The sequence below is a fragment of the Zonotrichia albicollis genome, chromosome 1 (genome assembly GCF_047830755.1).
Source record: "Zonotrichia albicollis isolate bZonAlb1 chromosome 1, bZonAlb1.hap1, whole genome shotgun sequence".
NCBI lineage: Eukaryota > Metazoa > Chordata > Aves > Passeriformes > Passerellidae > Zonotrichia > Zonotrichia albicollis.
In genome coordinates, this window is record NC_133819.1 from 146,637,180 (window position 1) to 146,661,297 (window position 24,118).

Consider the following 24,118-nt stretch of genomic DNA (forward strand, 5'->3'; position numbering starts at 1 on the left):
ATACTTACTCACCATTTTTTCCTTTTTGGAGGATTGGATAGCTTTGGTCAAAGCTGCTGCTGCTGCAGCAGCCAAGAACAAAGCAGGAAGTAAACCTAGAACCAGTGCAAACAGCAATAAAGATAAAGAGGACAGAAAATGGCTAAAAGTCCCTTCAAAAAAGGAAGAAACCTCAACCTCTACAATCATGCAGGAAGTCCAAAAAAAGGAAGAGGAGCCTACATCTAGTGACACATTTGGTAAAAGCACATTCTATAAACACAAAATTGTTTTTTCTGTATTGTTGAACTACTGTTGCTAATTTTGCAGTAATAATCAATATTTTTAGGGGAAGATGTCACATTTGCTCTTATGATAACCTTCTGATACATAATGGTAATTGGTTCAGAAACTATATTTATCAGATAAATGTAGTTCAGTCAGCCTTTACTGCTTGTGCTAAACTTCTAACTGACTTCATCAAGAGTAGAACATAGCTTTTTATTAATGATTTCATTGTACAATTTGGTTGATGTTCCTGGATCTTCTCTTCCCTGTGAGATAATCCCTTATCTTATTTTAAAAAAAAAAAAACAAAAAAACAAAACCCTCCAATACGCATGATATATCCATATTCAGGGGTGTTTGAAACTGTATCTGAGTTGATAAGATTTGTTCATTTAAAGTATTTAATGCTTATTTCTCATAACATTCAGAAAAAGTAGAAGTTTTTAGATAATTGCCATTTATTGTTTACATATGTAATTCTAGATCTTCAGAATGTATAATTTTCCTTTTTCATAAACATTTAAAGTTTCTTTACTACCATATTCTATTAGCAGTTCTGAAGTATTCAAGTATTTTGGGTGTTATGCATTTATGAAATGTGAGTTAATGAGGTTTTTCTTGTGTTTAGAAGTAGGATTTCCTGTAGTGGATGTTCCAAAGATGGCCTTTGTGCAGGCAGAGAGCACGTTATCACACAAGAGGAAAAGTAATCTAGGCAACTCATTTCAGGCAAAGAGAGCTCGCCTAAACAAGATCACTGGTAAAAGACTTTTTTTGTTGTTGGCTTTGTTCCTTTTTCATGTAGTGAAATATTCATGCTTGTAAAGAAGGTGCTGAAGTGGATTGCATAAAGCACATTCATGAGGCAGATGGTCAGTGCAGACACTGCTTGTTTAGAATTTTAAAGGAATTCATAAATGGTAAAATCTACCTGGTTCATAAATTGGTCACAGACTGTACTTGGTCTTTTTAGGTTTTTAGTATAGTAACCATCCTGAATTGATGAATTTCTTGAGCATATTTTACCTCTAGCTATACAGTTTTCTTCATTATTGGGTGATTTTGGGTTTATACAACTTCTTAAGAATGTCATGAATTGCATACTACTGTAAATTAAAGCTAGGGTTAGCTGTGGAGAAGCAGAAAATATTTTTTCCCCAAAGTGAAATTGTTGCTAAAAAGTTTTTCATTTAGAAATAAAGATCCCTACAAATTGAAGCTATAAAGATCTGATTTTTTTTTTCCAGTGTCTAAGCATTCATTCTCTATCTGTACTGCTCAAAGATATTAATGGAAAACAGGAATGTTACTACAGAATACATTCTATAGAACAGGAAATCAAATAATTTGTCTTATCTTTAAAAGCTGAGAACTGCATTTATTCCAGAATTTAATAGAAATTTACTTACCTGTGAAAAAATTATTTCAATTTATGGTCCTCCAAATAAGAAAGTTGTGTTGCTGGCTTTGGTCCTGTCAGTCTTTAGGACAAAGTCTTATCTGTGCTGGCAAAGTATCAGATGCATTTCAAAAGTTGGGTTGAAGAAAGTTGTGAAGTGTCTGCCTTAACAGAGGAGCCCTTGGACACACTCCAAGATAGAAATTCCTTCCACTCATTATTCTACTCAATAGTATTTCATGTGAAGGCTGGTAAACTTTTCTGTGCTACAAATGAGAGGGGCTTTTTTGTTGGGTTTTTTTGGAACTAGATAAAAATTCTTGTTTCTGTAAAACAAAAATAACCTAATTTACTAAACTGCATAGTGAGAGTTTTTTCATACTTGTTTTGGCTTATCCAGCCTTTCATTGGTCTGCAGTGGAGGATGTTTAGTCAGTCTTCTTATGAGAGTGGTTCTGTTTCAGTCTCTCAATCAGTAAAAATAAAATGCTATAAATCACAGAATGGTTTGGTTTGGAAGGGACCTTAAAGTTCACCTACTTCAAACCTTGCTGCAATGAGCAGGGACACCTTCCACTAGATCTGATTGTTCAAAGCCCCGTCCAGCCTGGCCTTGAAGACTTCCAAGGATTGGGCATCCACAGCTTCTCTGGGCAATCTGTGCCTCACCACCCTCTTAGGAATGAATTTCCTCCTCCTGTCTAATCTAAATTTACTCTCTTCAGGTTTGAATCTATTCCCTTCCCATCACAACATGCCCCTCTAAATTCATGTCCTCCTTCAGCTCTCTTTAGACCCTCTTTAGGCACTGGTCTGTAAGATCTCCCTGGAGCCTTCTGCAAGCTGTACAATCCCAATTCCCTCAGCCTTTGCTCACAGGAGAGGTGCTGCAGCCCTCTGACCACCTCCGGGTCCCTCCCCTGGACTCACCCCAGCAGGTCCATGTCCTTCCTGTGCAGGGACCCTCGAGCTGGACACGGCAGGGCAGGTGGAGCAGAATCACCTCTCTCACCCTGCTGCCCACAGTGATTTTGATGCAGCCCAGAAGAGTGTTGGCAGCTCATGTCCAGCTTTTCATCCAAAAAAGGATGAAAAGGATCTGTTCCTTTTGTACAAAGGAAGCAGTATTTAGAAGAGCCCATCTTCTGCCTCCAGGATTGTTATTCCTGGAAGACTCCTTCTTTGGTTCCTGATTTTGTTAGTGGATGTCAAATTTATCAGCCCCATTTCTCTTTCCTTTCCCATGCTACATACATTTTCATTAAAGTTTCAATTTAATTGCTGCCATGAGCAGTAGTATTAGAAGATGTAGAGACTCTAGATGGATATTGGTGGAGCCCTGTTAATTTCTTTCCAATAGCAGTTAGTAGCAATAGATACCAAAACCAGCTGAAAAACCTTTACCTTTAGAAATTATATTTGCCTGTGCTTGTGGATAGATTCTTATTACCTCAGGAGCATTATGAGAATCATACCAGTGACACAGGTTCATACAAACTCAACATGATTTTGAAACCATTGACTCTGTTACCATTTTAAAAACAGTGTGTCTGTCTCCACAAGACATACTTGGCTAGCAGAGGATGTGTTACCTTTCAGTGAAAATGTATTAATCCTTTAACTGCAAGAAGAAATTTGTCTTGCCTTGTAGATACTTCATATATCTGTTCTCAAATTAACACATTTCTGCAGTTCATACCATAGTAAGTCATTTATACCAGTACCTTTTGAAAATGTGGCTGCTAATCCTTGTCACATTTATTTCCTATGCATTAAATGCTTGTATATACAATGTATTGTATATCAGTGTACACTTGAATTGTAACATTTTTGTCTCCAGCACCAGAAGCTTTTAGATTTGAGGGAAGACTGGGAATAATGCTGGTGTACCCATTGGAGTGGCTACAAAATAATAAAAGAATTGTAGCTGTTAGGAAAACATATACCAGATTTTATGGCTGTATTGGGGAAATAGTGCAAAACACTATTGCAGGAGGCTGTGTGAAGGGAACTGTTCCCTGGATTTCAGCATTTGATGGAGAAGGGTCTTCTTGTCTGCCACAAGGCCCACAGCTGCATCAGGTGTTCCCTGCTCACCATTCAACAAAACAAAGTTCCTTCCTTTGCCCTTTCTTTTGCTGCTAGCACTGGGAGCAGTTACATTTCCCAAAGGTGAAGAACATCCCCTGCTAAGCACATATTAATGTCATCTTCCAATTAGTTTTTGCCCTTGTTGGAATGTTTGCTTCCATGTCTTCTGGCATGTTGGTACCTAAAACCAGATATAACTACAGTGAGTTTGCAGAACAAAACATTCCTGGTTCATTGTGCCACTCCCTACTTTTGCTTTCTTAGGTGCTCTTACAGACAGGGTGGTGAGCCTGTAGTCCTGGTTTGCAGTAGCTGGTGAAGATGCTTTGTCCTACAAGCATGGTGCCTGGTTAGAAAAATACTTCATGGTGTAGAGAAAAAGGAAATCATAAGGATTATATAGTGACAGATCTGACTCTGGATTGATTTACTAGCTTGAATTTCTGAGCAGGAATCATCTAGCTAAAACTAAAAATCAGAGAAAGTGAGAATCACAGAATGGTCTGGGTTGGAAGTGAACCTAAAGGTCATCTAATTCAACATTATCCCCTAGACTGGCTTTCCCTAAGCCCCATCCAGACTGGCCTTGAACTCCCCTAGGGATGGGGCACTCTTCTCTGGGCAACCTGTGCCTTACAGGACCACAAATGCTTCTCATAAACTGTAGCTTGTTTTTCCTTTGTATTTAAAACTCAACTTCACTTTGAAAATGATTTTACACTTTTTTGATAGAAATGCATGATTGCAAAGACAAAGAACACTGCAATTTTTGCAACTTGATTTAAATGTGAATTTAAGTCCATAAAACCTAAATTTTGTATGTAGTCTAATGTAGACTTGAAATCTTACCTGATAATATCATTTTTATCTAATAGGACTTAATTTCGTTTTAATCTAATAGGACTGAGTTTCTGCTTTTCAGTCACCTAGACTAAAGCATAGCTTAATCTAACATAAATAGTAAATGAGATAAACCACTTGGTTTTTATTGTTGAATACTGAAATTTTTTTGTTTTAATGTCTGGAACAGTTCCTGAAAACCCAGGCTTCACTAATTTAAAATTCCTTTGTAATTTTGAACCTTAAATTAATTTTAGCCATATCTAATTTTTATGGAATGCCATAGCAATTCCCTCTGAATTTGTCAAGTTAATGTTGAGGATTAGAACTCCTCACTCCTAATATTGACATTCCTAGAGATTATAATAGAAATTTGTATTCACATTTGTTTTTTAGGTTTTATCAGTTCTGTATTTTCTTAAAGGTGTAGAACTTGTTCTGTCCCTGCATTGTTAGGCAATTAAAGTTACTGTGTGAGGTACGGCTGAAGCTATTGTCATATTTCACTGACAGAAAGCTTTCTTATATTTGTATTCCCCTTGTGTATAAAGATTTTTTGTAGTAGTGATATGTTACATAAGTTGGTGAATGAAGTTACATACTCTGTCTAATATTTGCTCCCAGTATGGTCATCTTATTGAGGTAATTTGGGAGCTCTTTGTTTGGAAATTGAATCCCTGGTTGTATTATGTCTAAGAAAGGTTTGTATAATTGTTATATAAAGTGTTATAAAATTGGTTGTATAAAGTGTTATAATTAAGAAGTGGTAATACAAATTCTGATGTGACTTTCTCAAAGACTGGAAAGGGGAGAGAGAAAAGTTTTATAAATAATTCTGATTTCAAAAATAACTTATGTATCATTTGTTTGGTTTTAAAGCTCAAGTGCTTGGGCTTTGGAAAAATGGCAAAGCTTCATATTAGAATTGATAATTTGATTTTCTTCTTGTCAGTAAATATGCCAAAGAAATGCTTCCTACATAAGCATGCCATTGTTGGGATGTCCTTTAACTTTTTGTTTCTTCTAATTCAAAGTGATCAGCTTTGTGTGGAGCCGTTTCAGGAAAGCTCATGTTGTAGATTTGTGCAGTTCATATTTCTTGTCTCAGTATTTTACTTCTTTCTCTAGGAATTCTTGTTGCAAGGTACTTCTAACTAAAAATATCTGCACCTTTTCTCCTAAGGTTTATTGGCATCCAAAGCTGTTGTTGCAGATGGTGCTGAAAAAAAGGAAGGCAACAAAGAAACAGCTCCAGTCCTGGAGCAGGTATGAAATGGTAGAGTTTGATTCTTTTGCAAAGTTCCCACTGGAGTGTGCCATGGAGATATAGTACCTACAACATAAAAATTTTCCCCTTCAGATATAACAGGGAACTGAAAATTTATCTTATGTTTACATTTCTGGCAGAGCCAGAAGTATGGAATTTAATTGTCTCTTAACACAGTATTAACTTGAATTTCAATAATGAGCTTTTGTGTTAGAAAACTAACAGAAAACAAAATAAAGTCTCCGTGCAACAAATACGAGGAGACCAGTGTCCCAAGGTCCAGTTTTATAGCTGGAATGATGACTGGCTTAGAAACAGGCCCTTACACAAATTTGATTTGTGTTTGAAACAGGGTTTTTGACATCACTTAGAACTTCTTTTAAAAGAAGTTTCTTTTATATTGTAAGAATTTGGTGTTGTAGGCTTGTATGTGTTTTATGAACTGCTCAATGAGCCATACATTTTGCAAGAGTGTGTATTTTAATAAATACAAAAAAGAAACTTTTAAATAATGTTAAGGGTCTGATTTTTAAACCTGCTTATTGGCAGGATCTGGAGGCTGCCATTTTGTCTTTGGCTTATTGCACTGTGTTCAGGCATTGCTTGACTCCGAGTTGTGCATTATCTTGCATTTTAAAAGGGCTGAATGCCTGAGCATGGTAAAGCAAGCTAAGGATAAACAGTAGTCTTGATTCAGGACATCTTTGTTTTCCAATTATTTAAATCAGAGCCTTAATGTATCTTTAATGCAGCTTTTTTGTATGCATTTTAATTCTTTAACAGCAGCATTTGAACAAAGTAGCCTTGCTGCCTGCAATTCTTTAATGAGCACTTCTGTTCTTTAGCCCCGGCACACTCTATGAACAGTCCCTACCCCAAACCTGATTTGATATTTTGGTTGTACTGGTTCTTTAGAGCTGATATATTAATTGCATTGCTCTGGTTTTTCCATTGATGCTGCATTGGATGAGAGTCAATGGAACCTGATTTTCTGTTTTTGATGCTGTCACTGTCAGGGCTGGTGGAGCCGCTGTGGTGCCGATGCATTGACCGATATTTTGCATAAAGGTTTACAGTGTACTGACATGACATTCCATTTCTCAAATTTTTGCATATTAAAGATGCTATGATTTTCTTGCTACTGTGTGTGATATTTTCAATGTGCAAAAAACTGTGAAATGGCTTACAGCATGTTGTTTTTGGGAGAATCATTACAATGTAAATCTTGCCATGCAGAATCCCATTGCGGTGAATGGGACTTTGTGGTTTACATAGACTGTGTATGCAACAGTATAAACTGCAGTGCATATTTACTATAACCTTTTTGTTATTTCTCAGACTTAGTAACTCGGCTGTTCCTGTTTTATTGATCAGCTATAAAAAACAAGATGTCTCTGTCATTGTTTACATGCTAATGGTCTGAAAAACCTCATTTTTTTTGGAAATAATAGTTAAGCTCTTTTAAAGAGGCATCTAAAATCCCAAATTGTCCTATTCTTTTGTGTATAACTAAAACCAGAAACCTCACAAACATTTAAATGATTGACTGTGGGGAGGATGTTTTTTGAGCTTAAAGCTTTTTTCCCTGAGTTCCTGTGCAAAGTGAAATTAAAATGGCTGTTATAACCCTTCCCAAAAGGTTTTCTGATAGTGAAGCTGACATTCCTTAGAGGCTTTGTCTGCTACTGCTATAAAATTGAATGGATAAAATATCTTGTAGGCTTTTTTGATAATGTAATGCAGAATATGGTAGAAATATTCAGGCCAATAGCCGAAAACTGACTCTGTTGATGCAAGTTTTTGTTTATATTTATACATTTTTAGTTTACAGTTGTCTTAAACCCAAAACCTCAGACAATTAGTTGCAGATACGGTAGTTTATTTAATTGTATTAGGGTATGTCATGTTATATTTCCTTTTGACCAAGACCTGAGTAGATGGATAACATTAATTCATTAAGGTTTTTAATGTTAATTTGTCCTGTTAAGAGGTTAAGCACCTTATCAAAATCTTAATTTAATTTTTTTAATCTTGTTTAAATAACTTTGTAATTTGAAAGTAATGGATGCTGTAGTATGTCTTTCACATCTGTGAAGATGAACAATAAAATTGTTTATTTACAAGTTACGACTCTAATTAATTTCTGGTAATACCTCTCATAACCAGCATAGGTATTCTCTACAATTCATGGAATATTTTATTTAAATGAATAAACTGCACTTAGTATGTGTGTAATGGAGTTATGCAAGGTAGAACTGATGTCTGCTGAATGGGATGTTTTGCACTGCATCTTTACAGGATACTCCCAGTGAGGCATTCATGTAGCATTCAGGGGCACCCTTTTACAGACATAGAATGTGCACTTGTGGGGTTTTATTTTACTTTTTTTTTTGTTTTGTTTTCCTCCATTGGAACATGGAAAGTTCTAGTGGAAAATAAAACTGCAATTTATAACAGATCTCAATAATACCCTCAAATCACCATGTTTCTAGTTTGGACAAAGTAGTGCACACGTTCTACAAGCACCTCTCTGCTTTGTTAGTTATGGTTTTATTAGATGCTACTATGCTGTATGATGTAACTGGGATGAGAAGGGAGACAGGCCTAAGAAATTATATTCAGATTTTGCCTTATTAGGCAAGTTGTAACACATGCACAGTTTTGGTAATGTAGGAAGAACTTCCAGGGAAAAATTTAAAGTGCTAATGTCTGTCAATGCATGCTAATGGTCTAAAAATAGTACTGTTTGTGTTAAGAAGGATGAAAATTGAGAATTTGGAAAGATGTGTTATATGTTGACTTCTTTTCCTTCAAAAACTGTTTTAACTCTTCATCTGCCAGTTTTCCCCTGACAGTTAGCAATCTGTCCAACCCTGTGGTGCTAGAAGCTGTGATTTCTTCATGTTTGCACAAACATAGAATGTGGTGAAATCCAGACTCCCAGCACTGAACGGGTTGTGTGAGAGTGTGCTCAGCATTGGAAATTTCTCATTGTTTCAGACATTCCTTAAAGGAGCATTATCAACTTTTTCAGTTTCTCAAAAATACAAATTCCTTGTTAAATATAGTTTTTCCTGAAGAACTGTGTGGGTTTTTTTGTTTGGTTGGGTTTTTTTTGTTTTTTTAGGGTTTTTTTGCCTCTGGTTGGGAAAATGAGTGTGTAGGGAAAATCTTGGCAACTTTATTTAGAGCTGCAATCCTCCTGAGGAAGGATCGTTTGCTCACAGCAGTGCCAGAGTTCAAGGAGTGTCTGGACAACGCTCCCAGTCACGATTCAGCAGCAGGGCAGCCCTGTGAGGAGCAGGAAGGAGGACTTGGGGATCCTTCTGGGTCCCTTCCAGCCTGAGGTGCTCTGTGATGGTGCATCAGTGTGTGTGTTCTGGCTGGGAACCGATGCTCTCCAGGTTCTGCTTGGAGGCTGCGCTGACAGGGAAGGTGAAAGAGAAAACTAAAAATACTTTCTTTCATTTTTAAATTGGGAATAGAGGAAAAATGTTTCATTTTCAGGTATTTCAAATAGTAAGACTTGAGTATTCTGAATACTGAAAAAAATTGGTAGTGCTCCTTTAAAAAAAGCAAAATAGAATGTGATGCATTTTAAATAGTTTTCATTTGTACTTAAAATACTGTTGCTTTATTATGTGTTTGAGTACTAAAATTGTTTTTAAAAAGATCAAAATAGAATACAAGAACTACAACGAAGAAACTGAAATAAAAGTATCAATTTTTTATTATTTATTCAGGAGATTTCACCTAAACCACAAAGTCAGAAAAAAAATGAAGCTGATATTAGCAGTTCTGCCAACATTCAGAAACCTGCACTGTTATCCTCAACTTTGTCTTCAGGAAAGGCTCGCAGCAAGAAATGCAAACAAGAATCTGGAGATTCTTCCGGGTGTATAAAGCCCCCTAAATCACCACTTTCCCCAGAATTAATACAAGTCGAGGATTTGACGCTGGTCTCTCAGCTTCCTTCTGCTGTGATAAATAAAACTAGTGAGCACAGACATTTTAAAAAAAATTCCGTAACTACTTCTAAGGGATATACAGAAATTTTCTTTGGTTGTAAATGGCTATTGCTTTTAAAAATGAATCTGCTTTAAATAAAATGTCCAAGCGGGAGAATTAGGGGTAGCTCACTATTTAAAAGTCAAGTCACATAATAAGGCATTTGAAATATTCTATCAGAAATAATACATTTAAATACTATATTGATATTTATAGAGTCATGGCTTTTAAGGGTTGGTTTTCCCTCTAGCTTAAATCTCCACACTAGCATTAACAGTGATACAGGAAAAATCAAACCTCCCTTCTGAAAAGGGCCTGATTCATTAAAAATAAAAGACGTACACTTTGGTGTGGACCTTTCCTCCTCTGAGAACCTTCACCTTCAGCAGGCTGATGTTCTGTACCTCTTGGCTGTGGCATTCGTCACCTTATGTGATATTTCCTCCAAACATGATGCGAAAGAGAAGATGGGTTCAAGATCTGTGATGGAGAAATGTTAAAAATTGTGTTTCCTTGTCTCAGAAAAATTCCATGGGTGTTCAGCTTCTTAACCTGTGTAACTGATTTGCCAAGCACGAAAATGCTGTTTATCAGAAGAATAGGGAAAGCTTTATGCTGCATGCTTGAATATGCTATTTTTTGTGAATATTAAGGTATTTCTGTGATTTTTTTTTGAGATTACATTAGGTTTTTAGTCTTGCTTAGTGCCAGATTCTTTGCCTAAAGAATATTAAATGCTGAGCCCAAAGGTTAACATATACGGAGGTTTCAGTAAGTTAAAAGCTACATTTTTTTTTCACTTGAGTATAGAGATTGAGGATGGAAGACTCAGCCTGCATCATGTGTTCCCCTCAACCTTGATTTTGTATTTTCACTTATGAGATAAGTTTCTTTTTAATCTTTGCTCTTAGATAACTTTAAATGAGTGGCAGAGGGAGGAGTGCAAATTCAGCCTTCTTTATTCAGGACACATTGGTAAAAATTGTATTTTGTCCCCACAAAATGTTAACAATCATCTATATTGTAATACGCCTTCCATCCCCACCCCTAGAGCAATGGTAAGTAGCTTTCCTGAAGCATGCTTTTATTTTGGATTAAGTTGAATTTCTCTATAGCAATATTTTTTTAAAAACAGCTAATTTCAAACTTGGTTACTTAGTTTGAATCTTGTTAGTGTTGTCTTTAATCTTTGGCTTCCAACTTTTTTCTACCTCTAGTGGAAAGTTAGTTTTGCTGTGTCTTAATTTTTAAATCTGTATATCTGACTCTAAAAACTGCTTACGAAAAGGAGAGAGTGTAATAGTAACTCAAATGATTTTCTAAGGCAAATTTTTGTGAAACTGGGTAATATTGAAGAGAGGTAGGGGAATGTGGGTTTTTTGTTTTTAATGAATCAGGCCTATATTAACCTATATCTCCTCCTCCCCCATTTGTTTGGGTTTTTTTAAGTATAAAGTTCTGGAGCCTTTTTACTGTGCCACACATCCGCAGTGTGTGTTACAGTTTTTCAGTTGGGGTATTGATATCAGGTTATCAGAAGGCAAGAGGTGGGATATAAAATTAAACACTGTTTTCAATATTTTTTTTAAGTTGTATGTTAATACTATCCATGACTTTTTAGATCTTTAACTGTAATAATTTGTTATCTTTATTGTTAAATCCTATTGCGTCCCTTCCATTATAAGTAACCTGCTGCCTGGGTTTTATGGGGAGGGTTGCTTACTGTAAATACATACACAAAACAACAACCTTTACAGTGGGGAAGTAGGTACCCTAGTAATTTATAATAAGCAAAATCCAGAATCATGTCTTGAGCATAAATCTTAATTTGCTCCTGGTAGTCACAGTTCTGTAATTACTTATACCAGTTTGGCTGTGATTACCAGCTTTGCAAATAAGAGCTATTAATAGCACTCCCCATCTTTAGCTCTCAAATTCTGCGGTAAGATGATGGTGTATCTCTCTGCTTCATGAACATTGAAAGATCTCTTTTTAGGTCCATCACAGCCAGTGAATTCCCCTAGATCCTACAAACATAGCCAACGGAGAAGAAGATCACAGCGTTTAGCCACTTACTCCTTGCCTGATGATTCTGTAGAAAAAGTTTCTTCTCCCTCTTCGGTTACTGATGGAAAAGTGTTCTCCATCAGTGGTCAAAACCAACAGTCATCAAAATTGGAGGGTAATGTATCTAATCTAATAAAGAACTGCCCAAGAGAAATTGAATCATAAAAGTTAGACCTTTCATGGTTTTCAACTAATGGGATGTTTTGAACTGCTGTAGCTAAAGCTGTTTGCTGTTCCTATGTTATGTAACGCTGCAAACCAGACTGTTAATTGTTGGACCCATGTGTCTTTTTTAATATGACATTTTTTCTTTTGTGTAGTACCTGATGTTGCTCATGTGTCACTTGAGAAGCGTGGACCATGTCTCCCTCTTGATTTAAGCCGTAGTTCGGAGGTTACAGCACCATTATCTGCAGAATCCACTTTCCGCAATGAATATTCCAGTAAAGACAAGGAAGATATTCAGATGATTGCATATCTTCCTTCCAAAGCAGTAACTGATGGAAGAGTAGCTACAACAGCGTCAGGTAAAGAGATTCGGTATACAACCAGAGAGATTTATAGCTGTAGGGTTAAAATATGTGTGTATTCAGTCCCACAGAAGGAGGGGATGCTTTTTATTTTCTTTTCTGCACACTCAAAAACCTGCCTCTCTTCTGGACTCCACTCATCTGCATATTCTTTGTCTTCACTGGCTTAGAGCTGCTTTGGCACTTCTAACACGATTTAAGGAGAATGTGAGACTGTGGAATGTAGTGAGCAGTATCTCAAAAATATTTTTGCTATAGCTAAGAGTTGTAAAAATAATTAAAGAAGTGAAGTCTTTACTAACATACTAATTTGTGGCTTCAGCTTTAAAGCAGTGGTGTTCTCAAAGACAGTCAGCATTCTTCTGCTTCGTGTCTCTTTGCCGTGGAAATTCTGTCCTTCACTTGCTACAAAATGTTACTTAGAAATATTTCTGAAAAATCCTCGAAAACTTTTATATAGATTTGGTCACCCTCAGCACAGCCCAGTGCTGCAGCTCTGGGCTGCCTCTCCCATTTAAGAGTTTACTGACTACTGTGGTTGACATGAAGCACTTGGATAGAGGTAACCAAGAGATTGGGGGAAGGATTTACACAGTGCTTTGCAGACCCTAAGAGTGGGATGTTTTCATCCACTGTATGCTAGGTATTCATATAATTTTTTTATAAGACTTGTATGTGGTTTTCGTACCATTTTTAACGGGCTTCCAAGAAAGAATTCTTTTAAAGCCTTTTTTTATTTTGTTCAGAAAAGTAAGAAGAGGGGGAAAAAATCAAATTATTATATTATGCTCGGAAAGTTTTTGATAAATGTGATTGGTAGTAAGGGAGGACAGCATGACCTTAAAAGATAGTTATGACAGTTAAACTATATCTTGGTCTATTAGTCTATGAATCTCTTAAACTGATTTGTCAAAATAAGGCTTATGGGTATCTCTAGTGAGCCACCATTTAAGCTTTTTGAAATATTAAAATACTACTTAATTACTTGAATGAAACAATGTGACAGTCTTCATTTGCCCTTGATAGATGGCATAGCAGCAGAATTACAGATTCCTGGGAAAATTACTTCTATAAAAGTCCTTTTTATGTCATGTCTTGTGCCACTAAGAGAAGTGCTTTTGGGAGTTTTGTATTTGCCTACTCATTGAACAGGATCATAAAAGAAATCAACAGCTTCCAATAGCCATCTGTTTCCTGTTTGGTAAAACTCATTTCAGTTACTAGAAATTTAACTTCTGGCTTTTCTGATATATTTTCTAGCTCATTTTATGTCTAGTTCGTAATGCTGGGAGTTGTCTGTTCTGTCAAGGGCCTGGCTGGGGGCAGAGTGATCTGGTTCTAAACCCAGCACTCAGGAGTGCACTTGGGACATGTTTGTTGAGCTGGGTCTGGTCTTGGCCACAGGTGAAGCAATAAAAGAAAGATTAAATTTCATTTAGAGCCACCTTTATTTAATGACTCAGAACTATGTGACATGTCCACACGATTTGTGTCAGGGAAGATTTCCAGGATGAAATTGTCTGTTATTGCTTGAGGCCATAGTGTGAAGCTGGAAGTGCTTGCAACCTCTACCAAAAGATAGAGTTTATACTGTATATAAACTTAGTGAGCCTTTTTTCTTGTCTATATGATTTTAAGATCTCTAAAGAAACTGACTTGCCAGCTACATTTCTTGTCTCATGAGTTTTGCCTTCCAGGATCTTGTGTTTTGTTCTTAATTTTCATGTATTACAGTTTTCCATCATGCAATAAATGGAACTGTGTCTTGAGCTTTCATACTGACTTTTTATCTAAATGTTAGAAGTTTTCAGTAAGTTGCAGTACATAGCCCAAAAGCTTCTTGAATAGCAACTTTTTGGCCTGAGAGACTAAACTAAGCTGTTTGATGTCTTTAATTCACAGATTTCATCACAGGTTTTGGAGCTATCTGCCTCTGTCAGTGGCATCACTAGGATTCTATAAGTAGATTTCATATGTTTGGGGTTCATCCCAGTCTTCTAACTCTGGTGGAACATATTTATCCTCATAATCTTAGAAGAAAAAGAAAAATGTAAATTTAAAGTTCAGGTTTGAAACTTCTGGAATTAGTCTACACTACTGAATAAATTGGTGTGTTCTCTGCTTTAGAAGGCATCATTTTGCCTTTGAAATAGCACAGGTTCTTAAGTCACATTCCTGAAGCACACGTAATTGCACCAAATGCTTGCATGCTTCAGGAAAATAAATAGGATCCACTCTATTTATCAGTACTTTGTTCATTATCTGTTTAAACACTAGCAAGCAAATAGATACAGGAGAGGTGCCCAAAGCTTTCCTTTCTTATTCCTGTCAATTCTTGAAATAATTGAGAAATTTGCATTATGCAGGAACATCTACCTAAGTGCAGTTTAATACACTGCATTGTTTAAATGTATGCATTGTGACCCTATCCATTACAAATTCAGAACTCTGGTGTAAAATCCAAACTATTCTGTAATTGTGTTTTCTTGATCTGAAAGAACCATTATAAATCTGCATCTGTTTACGGTATTTCTGCTGCTAAGATTTTATTAACACAGTCTGGACATATTTGGAGTTCTAGATTTTGACATCACTGCAGATTCTGTTAAGTGCACTTAAGTTAGACCTGCTGTCTTTGTAACCATTGAAGTAGATAACTGTGAATAGTTTGAGATACCTCACAGTGGTGTTTAGCCTGGAACAGCCTGGTCTGATCCCTGACCTTTCTGTAGCAGAGCTGAGCTGGTTTAAGCCCTGAGAATTGTGATGTTGCACACTGTGATTTCTGATGGAGGCTATCAGTTGAGTCAATTGAAAAAATGATTTGGTGTTGTTAAAAATTATGCATTTTAGTGACTTTATTCAGAAGGTACTGACATGTGTTTTCAGAGGAGAGAGACTAGGTGCACTGAAGTGCAGATGCATAAATGGCAACTCACAGTATTAGCACATAGATTTCAAAATCATTGCTCAAAATTAACAACTTAACATTTTGTAGAGACAAAAGTTCTATGATAATTCCTTCAATCCAAAGGCTCCATGGAAGTACTTTGCACTTTGGTGGACGCCTGCACACTGCCATTAGTTTTTGAACGTAGGTACTGCTTTACTAAACTATTGTGAAGTCCTGCTTGTGATCACCTGATGCTGCATACACATGACTGAAAATCTCTGCTTTCATTTGCTAAATTACTTAAAATGCAGATAACTGGCATTTGATCACTTTAGCATTTCAGAGATTTTAAATCTACAGTCAATCAGAATACTTGTGAAGCACAGTAATTTTGCCATTATGAATATATGAAGTTCAGGTCTTTCTGTACTTGTGCTTCTCTTTAAATTTGTGATCTTTTCTCTTGGCTTCTGTAACCCTGCACCATTTATGTTACTTTAACTGTTAAATATTGAGCAAACATAATTTCAGCAAGCAATCTGGGTTTTGAAGCTTAAGTAAAGGGAAAATATTGTTACACTTTCTAATCTAACAATACAATATTTGTAATGCTGATATAACAATATTATCACTAGCTGTTATTTTCTGTTCTAACACCAATAGATGATTTTGCTGGTAGGGTAACATTAGGTTAACTATACGGAGAAATTTGAATTTAAGACTAAAAGAAAAAAAATATTGCATGCTTTTATATAATTTCATTGGTAACAGTTTACTGCAGCAGAAACAAAAAACAGCTGATGTCCAAAATTTTTGGAAAATGAGATTGATCACTTTTTAAAAACTCTTGCCAGTGTTTCTGGTTTACCTTGCTTTTAAGAGGGATGAACTATTGTTCATCTTGTTACTCTCTCATGTTACTTTGCGGTTGTTTGTTTTATATCAACCATCTAGTAACAATAAATTTACTCCCTAATTTGAACCCCTGCCATTCTGATATCTGCCCTGAAGTTCCCAGCTTGATCTGGTCATGAGGCAGGCAAGAACTGTTTTATCAGCTTATCCTTCCTAAAGACATCATTTTGGGCAGGCTCCGGTGTTAATCTGTGGTATGCAATTAAAAATCTGTTTAGGTATAAAATTTATCCTATGCCCTGGAAATTCAAAGCACTAAATTAAACATGACCAGCCCGATTGATATTTCTATTGCAATATGATTTTGGTTGTTTATTAATGCAGATAATGATATTTATGATACTATTTTAAACATGGGAAGCCGTGAAATAGAGTATCAGTCAACAAAATAAATTGCTTCAGATTGCTACAATTCATTTGAGCTTGATGAATTGCAATAAGCAGTACCCCTGCAAGCCCAGCTGTGCTGTTTTACTTGTGGCACAACATCCTGCCCTTGCATGAGGGGGCTTGTGTCACTTCTCTGTTCTGTAACAGGAGAAGTAGAACTGGAAGCATGTTATAAACTGGACTGGGAATGCTGTGCTTTGCATTTCTTTTTAATCTGAAATTAGACTTCTAGTGATAAAATTGATTCTGGAATGGTGACAAAATCAGTAGTTTACCAAGTCTAATCTCTGGTCGTCTTTCTCTGTGCCGAGTGTTAACTGCAGAGCTCCCACTCTCACTGTGTGGGAGGTGGCTGTCTAGACTCCTTAAGAGAAATAAATTGCAATTAAAAGTAGCAGTTAAAAATTAAAAAAGTAGGAACTTATATTTCCTGATTGTATTTGTTACTTGCCCTCTGACTGAACCACCTTGTCCAGTTTTGTGGTTATGTGTAAGGCATAGTGATTGCACAGTTGAAAAGCAGACTTTGCAAGCTTTCACACTTTATGTAATATTTGAGAATTTAAGATTCTCTATCTAAAATTATTTACAATGAAGAAAAGTAAAAGCCAGGAATAACATTGCAATGTATACAGGCATAATAGCAGTTTCTGTTTTTAAGTTACTGTAGAAGGGCAGTTTGGGGAGTTCTGACAGTAAGATGGGAATTTGCTTGACTGGAGAGATTTCTGCCCAGTATAAGTGTTCCCTCAAGCAGTTACTGATCACTTTGTCAGATGTGCTTGTGTTGAAACTTATTGAGATACCGAAATTTGTTGTGTTGTGACTGTTGGTATTAAATTACATTTGGATGTCAGGTCAGGATTTCTTCTCAATAATAAAGTTTAAATACTAATTCAGCTAACATTGAGACTAAATTTCTCTTGAGATTGTTTGGATGGAATGTTCTCACATCTTTTCATCAAAATGGCAGTGACCTAAATGAATTAGGTGTATTTGGGTGATCCTTTTGAGCTCTTTTTAGAAATGAGACAAGACGTTGATAGCATGATGATGTGGGAAAGTGTCACTTTTTGCTTTTACTAATGTGCTAAAATATACTTATTGCTCTACAGATGGCAGAGCAGTTCAGTCCTGTAACAGAGACAAATGGTAATTAGGAAACCTAAGAAAGGAATAATTTGGATAGTGTTTTGTGTCAGTGATAAGTATTCCAGTAAGCCAAAAGAAATACAGACATAGGCAAGAGCCTGAATCAGTGTTTAAAGGAGTGTGGTCTTAGGTGAGTGGAAAGACTCAGGTGACGCCAGGTGTGGCTGTGCAGCTCGTGCTGTGTGGCAGGAGCCAGCACACAGAGCTGAGCAGCTGCTGCTGCCTGGGTTACACAGCCCAGAGCTGTCCTGCAGCTGGGAACACCTGGCATTGAAAAGTGCTGTGTGCTGTGGGAGGTGATGCACCAATTTCCATTGTTCTTGCTGGCCTTTCAGCTTTCCAGCTAGTGGCATTGTGGTGCTGTCCCCAGGAAGGCTCAGCAGTGGGAGCAGGTGTTGTGTGAGCTGTGTTCTATCCCAGTAGATTTGTGTTGGTCTGTCCCTGTTGGGAAGGCTTGATGTGTTCTTGCCTTTTCCTCAGAATCTTTCTATGACTGATAAATTTACTAAATTATCTTAATGCTGCTTATTTAATGCATTCCAAATCAGCTCCATATTTTGTCTTGTTGAATATCTTGGCCAATAGCTGGTATTTTTCAGGACTTTTGTTGTTTTACATGCTTATGCTTTTGTTGGGCTCTTCTGTTGAGAGACACCAAAGGTAACTGGTGCCTCCAGGATTTTACATCTGGCACAGAAAAACCTGAGCCCTTTGTGAATTCACAGAGCTGCAGTTTTGTACAATATGTCCTTGGCATGGTCCTAAAATGGACCAAGGGTCTGATGAAAATTAGACTTTCCTAATTATATTTTGATGAATCTTGAAGCTCTAGCAATATTTAGGGGCACAGAAATTTGAATTACTTCAATAATATTCTTTATAAAAATTTTTATTCTAGTTTGATTATTTTAAAATGATTATAAATATTAGCAGTGAAAATTGCAATTTCAGTTTTGTTTTGTTCACAGTTTATTACTTCCTAGCTTACATCAGATAAAGAGCTAAAATAACTAAATATTTCACTGAATATACTTTTCTAAATAATACAAGATGAGAATTGTCAGTATCTGATGCCAAATTCTGACAAGTCATGGTACTTTTACATGTTATTTAAATGTGGATTAATGAAAGAAAGTGAATTATTTAGATATTGTTAAAATCGATGAAAAATTCAATGAGCAGAATTGTTTTATACATAGGGACTACAAATATTGTACCAGAGCCTAATTTCTTTGTTAACATAACAGAGCATTAAGTTAAATGATACTGACAGTGTCAGCACCTTTAACTATTACTCTTGTCATGGGTTCCTATTACAGTGAAAAAAAAAGGAAACAAAAAGTCGTAAAAGTGTCAGCAAAAGTACCTTTTAACCAGTACAAATAGTTTAAAAGAGAATGCAAATTCCAAAATATAGGAAGAAATCTTCTGTGGCATGTATTGTCTTGTATGTAAGACTAAGATCTAGGCATTCATGTGCAGTAATGACCTGTTGAATGTGTATGAGCAACATTGACATTTCAGTGATCTGACCCAGCCCTGGCTGGCTGCAATCCTTCTGGGATGCCCAGTAAATCCATCTTCTTGTTTTCAGCACCCTCGTCCCATGTACATGCCTTGCATCTGGAAATGCCTTTAACCAATAGTCTCAAGTTACCCAAAGGGAATAGTAAAAAAAAGAGGTCTTCCACATCAGTGAGCTCTGAAGGGACAGAGATACAGTGCTCTGTGCCCATAAAGGAGAAATGTTTTGAGAGTCTGAAGGAGAAAATATTAAAGAACGTGATTGAGAAGGACAAGCATTCAGAAGTTGGTAAACTACAACACTTTTTGTTTCCAGTGCTTTAGACAATATAAATAATTGTAAAATGACATTAAAAATAATTGTTTTGTCTGTATGTTTCTTAATATTGTGTGCTGTGACGATTTTCTACAGTCTAATGACTTTTACAAGAAATTAGGTCATCAGCCAGACAATGGCCTTATGTGTTACATTCTTCAATTTGCAGGTGCAGCTAGAATGGAAAGGAAAGGAAAACTGGAAGAGAAAAGTTCTTCAGCATATGGTATGTAGAAAGCAATATTATTTTTACAAAAAAAATTAAAATTCTCTAACACTTCCTGTCTCTGAAGAGCATATGTAAAAACATAAAATCTTTCCTGGGCCCAACTGCAGTTTTTGTTTGTTTAAGTCCTAAAAAGAATGTTATGCATATGACAGGTCTATAACAGAAGAATAATTTATAAGATAAAATGAAAGTGTCCATAGCAAGGAGTTTGAAGGATCCTAAAGTATTTATGAAAGGCCCACTGCCTTTGGTTTTTCATTTGGGGTTTTTCTTAGTGGAATCAGTAATACTGGCTACTTCATTGTACTGTCAGATTTGAGATGAGAACAACAAACAAGGGTTACTGGCAAAACATTTGGCAATTCGTGAAATAAAATACAGATTAAAAGGACTCTGTTTTTATCTGTGTTCAAAATAAAATAAGTTATTAAGGACTGGCAAAAATTGAGAAGTGATTCTACTTTGTTTTTCCAGGAGGTAAAAGCTTTGTCTCTGTTCCCCAAGAAGATAAGAATGCTCCAGTTTGTGTGCAGGAAACAATCCTGGGTTTCAGGCTTATTTTTTGTAACAAGCTAATTTCCTTGTTCTTTTTCTCCCTGCTGATAACTTAAAAAGTTATTGTGGAGTGAAAATTGGGATGTATTTTGTCTAGGGAGAATTAACAGGATGAAAAAAAATCTTTCAAAGTGCTTGTCCTTGTATATACCAGCAGTGGTTAAAAGTGAACTGCAGCATAAAAAATGTGTCAAATTCGAGTCAGAATCAGTTTTCTGTGAGGATGCCACTGTATAGTGCAGAGTGCTGACAGCAGCACTCTGATACTGAAATTTCTTTCAAATGTCTTTCTGTAGGCCTAATATGTGTTTCTAGGACAATGTAACCTTTATAATTGGGAATTTTGCCCTTGTGAAAGCTTTTTCTCTTGCCCAAATGTTTTTGTTATGAACTGTAAGTAAAATAGAAGCTATAAGCTATTTATGTGATGTTACATATTTTGTGTACTTTGCTGTATTTTTTCTTCCTTAATATCTTACTTGGAAATACTTAAATGATAAAATATTATTTGTCAAATGAGATTCTTTGAACTATTTTACCAGCAATTAATAAGAGGTTTGTCCAAGACATCAAGTAAATTAACTGAATCATTTTGATCTGCCTAGACAACTAGAGCGCTTGATTTTGAATGCCTTGTTTAGGCTAAACTGCTTTAAATAGTTTAATTTTTATTTCAGGTAAAAGGAAAGAAAAAGAAAAGGAGAAAAAGGAAAAGAAGGAAAAAGATCATAAACCAAAACAGAAAAAGAAGAAGAAAAAAAAGAAGAAATCAAAACAGCATGGTATGTCAATTTATATGTTTTTAACGTAAGTAAAACCACCCAGTGTATTTCTATCATTAGATAGCAAAATTTGTAAACAATATGAATGTAAAATTTTAGAAATGTTCCAAGAGTAATTTTTAGCCTTAAATATGAAAAGGACACTTGGGATTTCTTTTTTTTTTCTTGAATTTATAGCCTGTCTCTCTCGATGTGATAGACACACATGTTTCACAGAGGTTTTTTCCTTCTTCAGAAAGATAAGCTTGTTGTTTTCTTCTCTTTAAATTCTTCTTTTAAAGCTCTGTAGACATGTCATACCTATTTTGCTTGGACAGTAAAATCATTCTAGTGTCAAGGTTGTTGCTACATTTCAGTGGTTTGCTGTATGCAATGCACCCCCTCTTTAACAGTTAACCCTTCTCAGCTGAGGCTGGTGTCTCTGTTATAACAGCCTTGTCTGTTGCCTTGACCAGTGGGGATTATATTTTGTGGATTATGTGTTTCTCTGTCCAAAATTTGTGCTACAACATGAAAATGCTTCCAGATCATTCAGTGCTTTAGTGTGAATTGCAATATTGTAGGTTTTGTGTACTTCATCATCCTTATATTGCAGTAATATAATTTTAAGCTATAAACTTTAATTTCTTATTCTACTTAAAAATCATTGGGAGCTTCTTACTTGCACTGAGAAGGCATCTAAGTATTTGCAAGAAGATACTGATAAATGCTAGGTGTGTGTCCAGTGTTGTTCTTTGGTTTTATCTTCTTGTGGTTATAAGGGGGTCTGTTGTGGGCTGTGGTTTTCTCTTTCTTTTTTTCATCTTTTTATTCCTTTGGTCTTTTTGCCAGCTTGTCTTGGAACTTTAGAAGCTTGGCAGAGGTACCATGATTAGGTTCCAGTTTCTAGGAGTCTTATCCAGTGTTTGTCAATATGAGAAGGAAATGTGCCCAATGTCTCAACAAATAGAAATCTTAAATCCAGATGCAAAAAGCAATTTGGGTAAAACCTGAATGTTTTCTTCTTTAAAAATTCATCTTGTGAAAGTCTCGGTTTCACAGTCCAAACATTTTCCATTTGGACTTTTTTTAACTTGGGAAAAAATTTGAAATACTCCAGTAAATTCTAACTCCAGTGTCTGACCCTGAAAAAGCCCATCTGCCAAAAGAAGCAGGACTCTTCAGTACTAGGTCACTTTACTCCAGGTGTGGATAAAAGTGTAAAGGTGTTAGGCATTCTCCTTTTGTTTCAAATGTAGAAGAGGGAGCAGGTACATTGTGTACCCCAGGTAAGCTTTGAACACGGCTTTAAGACAAAAGAGAAACCCCAGCAAAGACTGGTTTTGTGCTCCAGGTGTTTGCATGACTTGTGATTGCATAAAGCCCATGTGTAACAGGAATGAGCAGTGCGTGTTATTGCTGCTGCTCTGTTGCAGTGAGGTTGAAATCCATGCAGCATGAAGTAATCAACTCTGCTGCTCCTTGAGCTGACTACAGTGAATACACGTGGGAAATTCTGGAGATGCTGTGCTTTGGACAGAGACAGTAAAGAGGAAGGTGGCTTCATGGAAGGTGATCTAGGAGAGAAGGATATTATGGAACCCTCAGCAGGAAAGCTGTAGTGATAGGTGTGAGCAGGAATGCTTCCTACAGAAGGATGGAAGTGCAGTAATCTGATCACTTGCTTATATTTGAAGTACTAATTTTTCAGAGTAGTAAATGGGTAGCTACTCTTAATTACTGATTGAAGCCATGCTTGGGTGGGTCCAGAGGAGGGGCACAATGATGATCAGAGGGGTGGAAAACTTCCTTTGTGAGAAGAAGCTGAGAGCCTGTTTAGGCTCTCTTATACAAAAGAGAATGCTGGAGAAAGACCTTATAACAGACTTCTAGTATTTACAGGAGACCCACAGAAAGGATTGGGAGGGGTTCCTGAATAGGGACTGTGGTAGTAGGGCAAGGGGTAGCAGTTTTAAACTGAAAGAGGGTAGATCTAGATTAGTTTAGATTGGATATTCAGAAGAAATTCTTTTCTTTGGGGGGGCTGAGCCCCTGGAATGGGTTGCCCAGAGAAGTTGTGGATGTCCCATCCTGGGAAGTGTTGAAGGCCAGATGGATGGACCTCTGAAAAACCTGGTCTGCTGGAAGGTGAGGGGGAACAGGATGATCTTTAAGGTCCCTTCCAGCCCTAACTGTTCAATTATTTGCAATTACATGACTTTCCTAGGACAGTCTCTCCAGTCATTATTATTAGGGACAGCCAAATGTGTTTGTAATGTGTTTCTTGAGAGTGTTGCAAGTAGTTTGTTAGAGGAAAAGATACAATGCTAGTTATCAAGATAAATGTCAGTACCCCTGTGTAACCAGAAGGCAGAAGCACATGATGTCTGTGCTTGTGTGTGTGCTGTGACAGCCTCACCCTGCTCCTCTCTCTGGCTGAGCAGGAAGATAATACAGAGGCGTGTAAGTACAGTGGGGATTTCTGCAGCAGGTGGGCTCAGACACTGCCCAGGAGCTCCTCTGGATCCCAGTCTTTCCAATTTCTGTGCTTGCAGGTATGAGCTCATGGGGCAGCAGCCTCACTGCAGTACACAGTCTCACTTCCATGTGCATTCTCACACACTCCCAGTGTTGGCCAGGACTCCCCAGAGCCCCCCATCCCAGCTTTCCTGCTTAGAGAGCCACTTCCACCCAGAGCTGGCCCTTGCAGACCCACTGACCCTTGCTCTCACCTGCTCATCAGCTGATCCAGCTTGGTCTGTGCAAGCAGTCAGACACTTGGACTGGCTGTAGGTGCTGCAGCCTGAGCTCATGGGCCTCTGTGACCAGAGACCCCTGGCATGGGGCTGGCACTGTTTTCACTGCAGTCTCTGAGTGCTGGCACCACCCTTCGCCCTGCAGGGCTACTCCATTT

General features: G+C 36.9%; 1 protein-coding gene across 10 annotated transcripts in view; it reads left to right on the plus strand.

The window, feature by feature from the left end:
- The window catches only part of PHF20L1 (PHD finger protein 20 like 1), a 57,255-nt gene that overhangs the window by 15,815 nt on the left and 17,322 nt on the right, over positions 1–24,118 (plus strand). For 3 of the 10 annotated variants that reach the window (XM_074557237.1, XM_074557258.1, XM_074557251.1), the window contains 9 exons: positions 32–239; positions 896–1,027; positions 5,781–5,863; positions 9,608–9,860; positions 11,869–12,054; positions 12,260–12,466; positions 19,414–19,632; positions 19,829–19,885; positions 21,121–21,225. In XM_074557237.1, coding sequence (XP_074413338.1) covers positions 32–239; positions 896–1,027; positions 5,781–5,863; positions 9,608–9,860; positions 11,869–12,054; positions 12,260–12,466; positions 19,414–19,632; positions 19,829–19,885; positions 21,121–21,225 — 1,450 coding nt within the window. Of the gene's footprint in view, positions 1–31; positions 240–895; positions 1,028–5,780; positions 7,988–9,607; positions 9,861–11,868; positions 12,055–12,259; positions 12,467–19,413; positions 19,633–19,828; positions 19,886–21,120; positions 21,226–24,118 lie in introns of those variants that run through there. The other 7 variants (XM_074557242.1, XM_074557291.1, XM_074557263.1 and 4 more) reach the window with 4 other exon arrangements.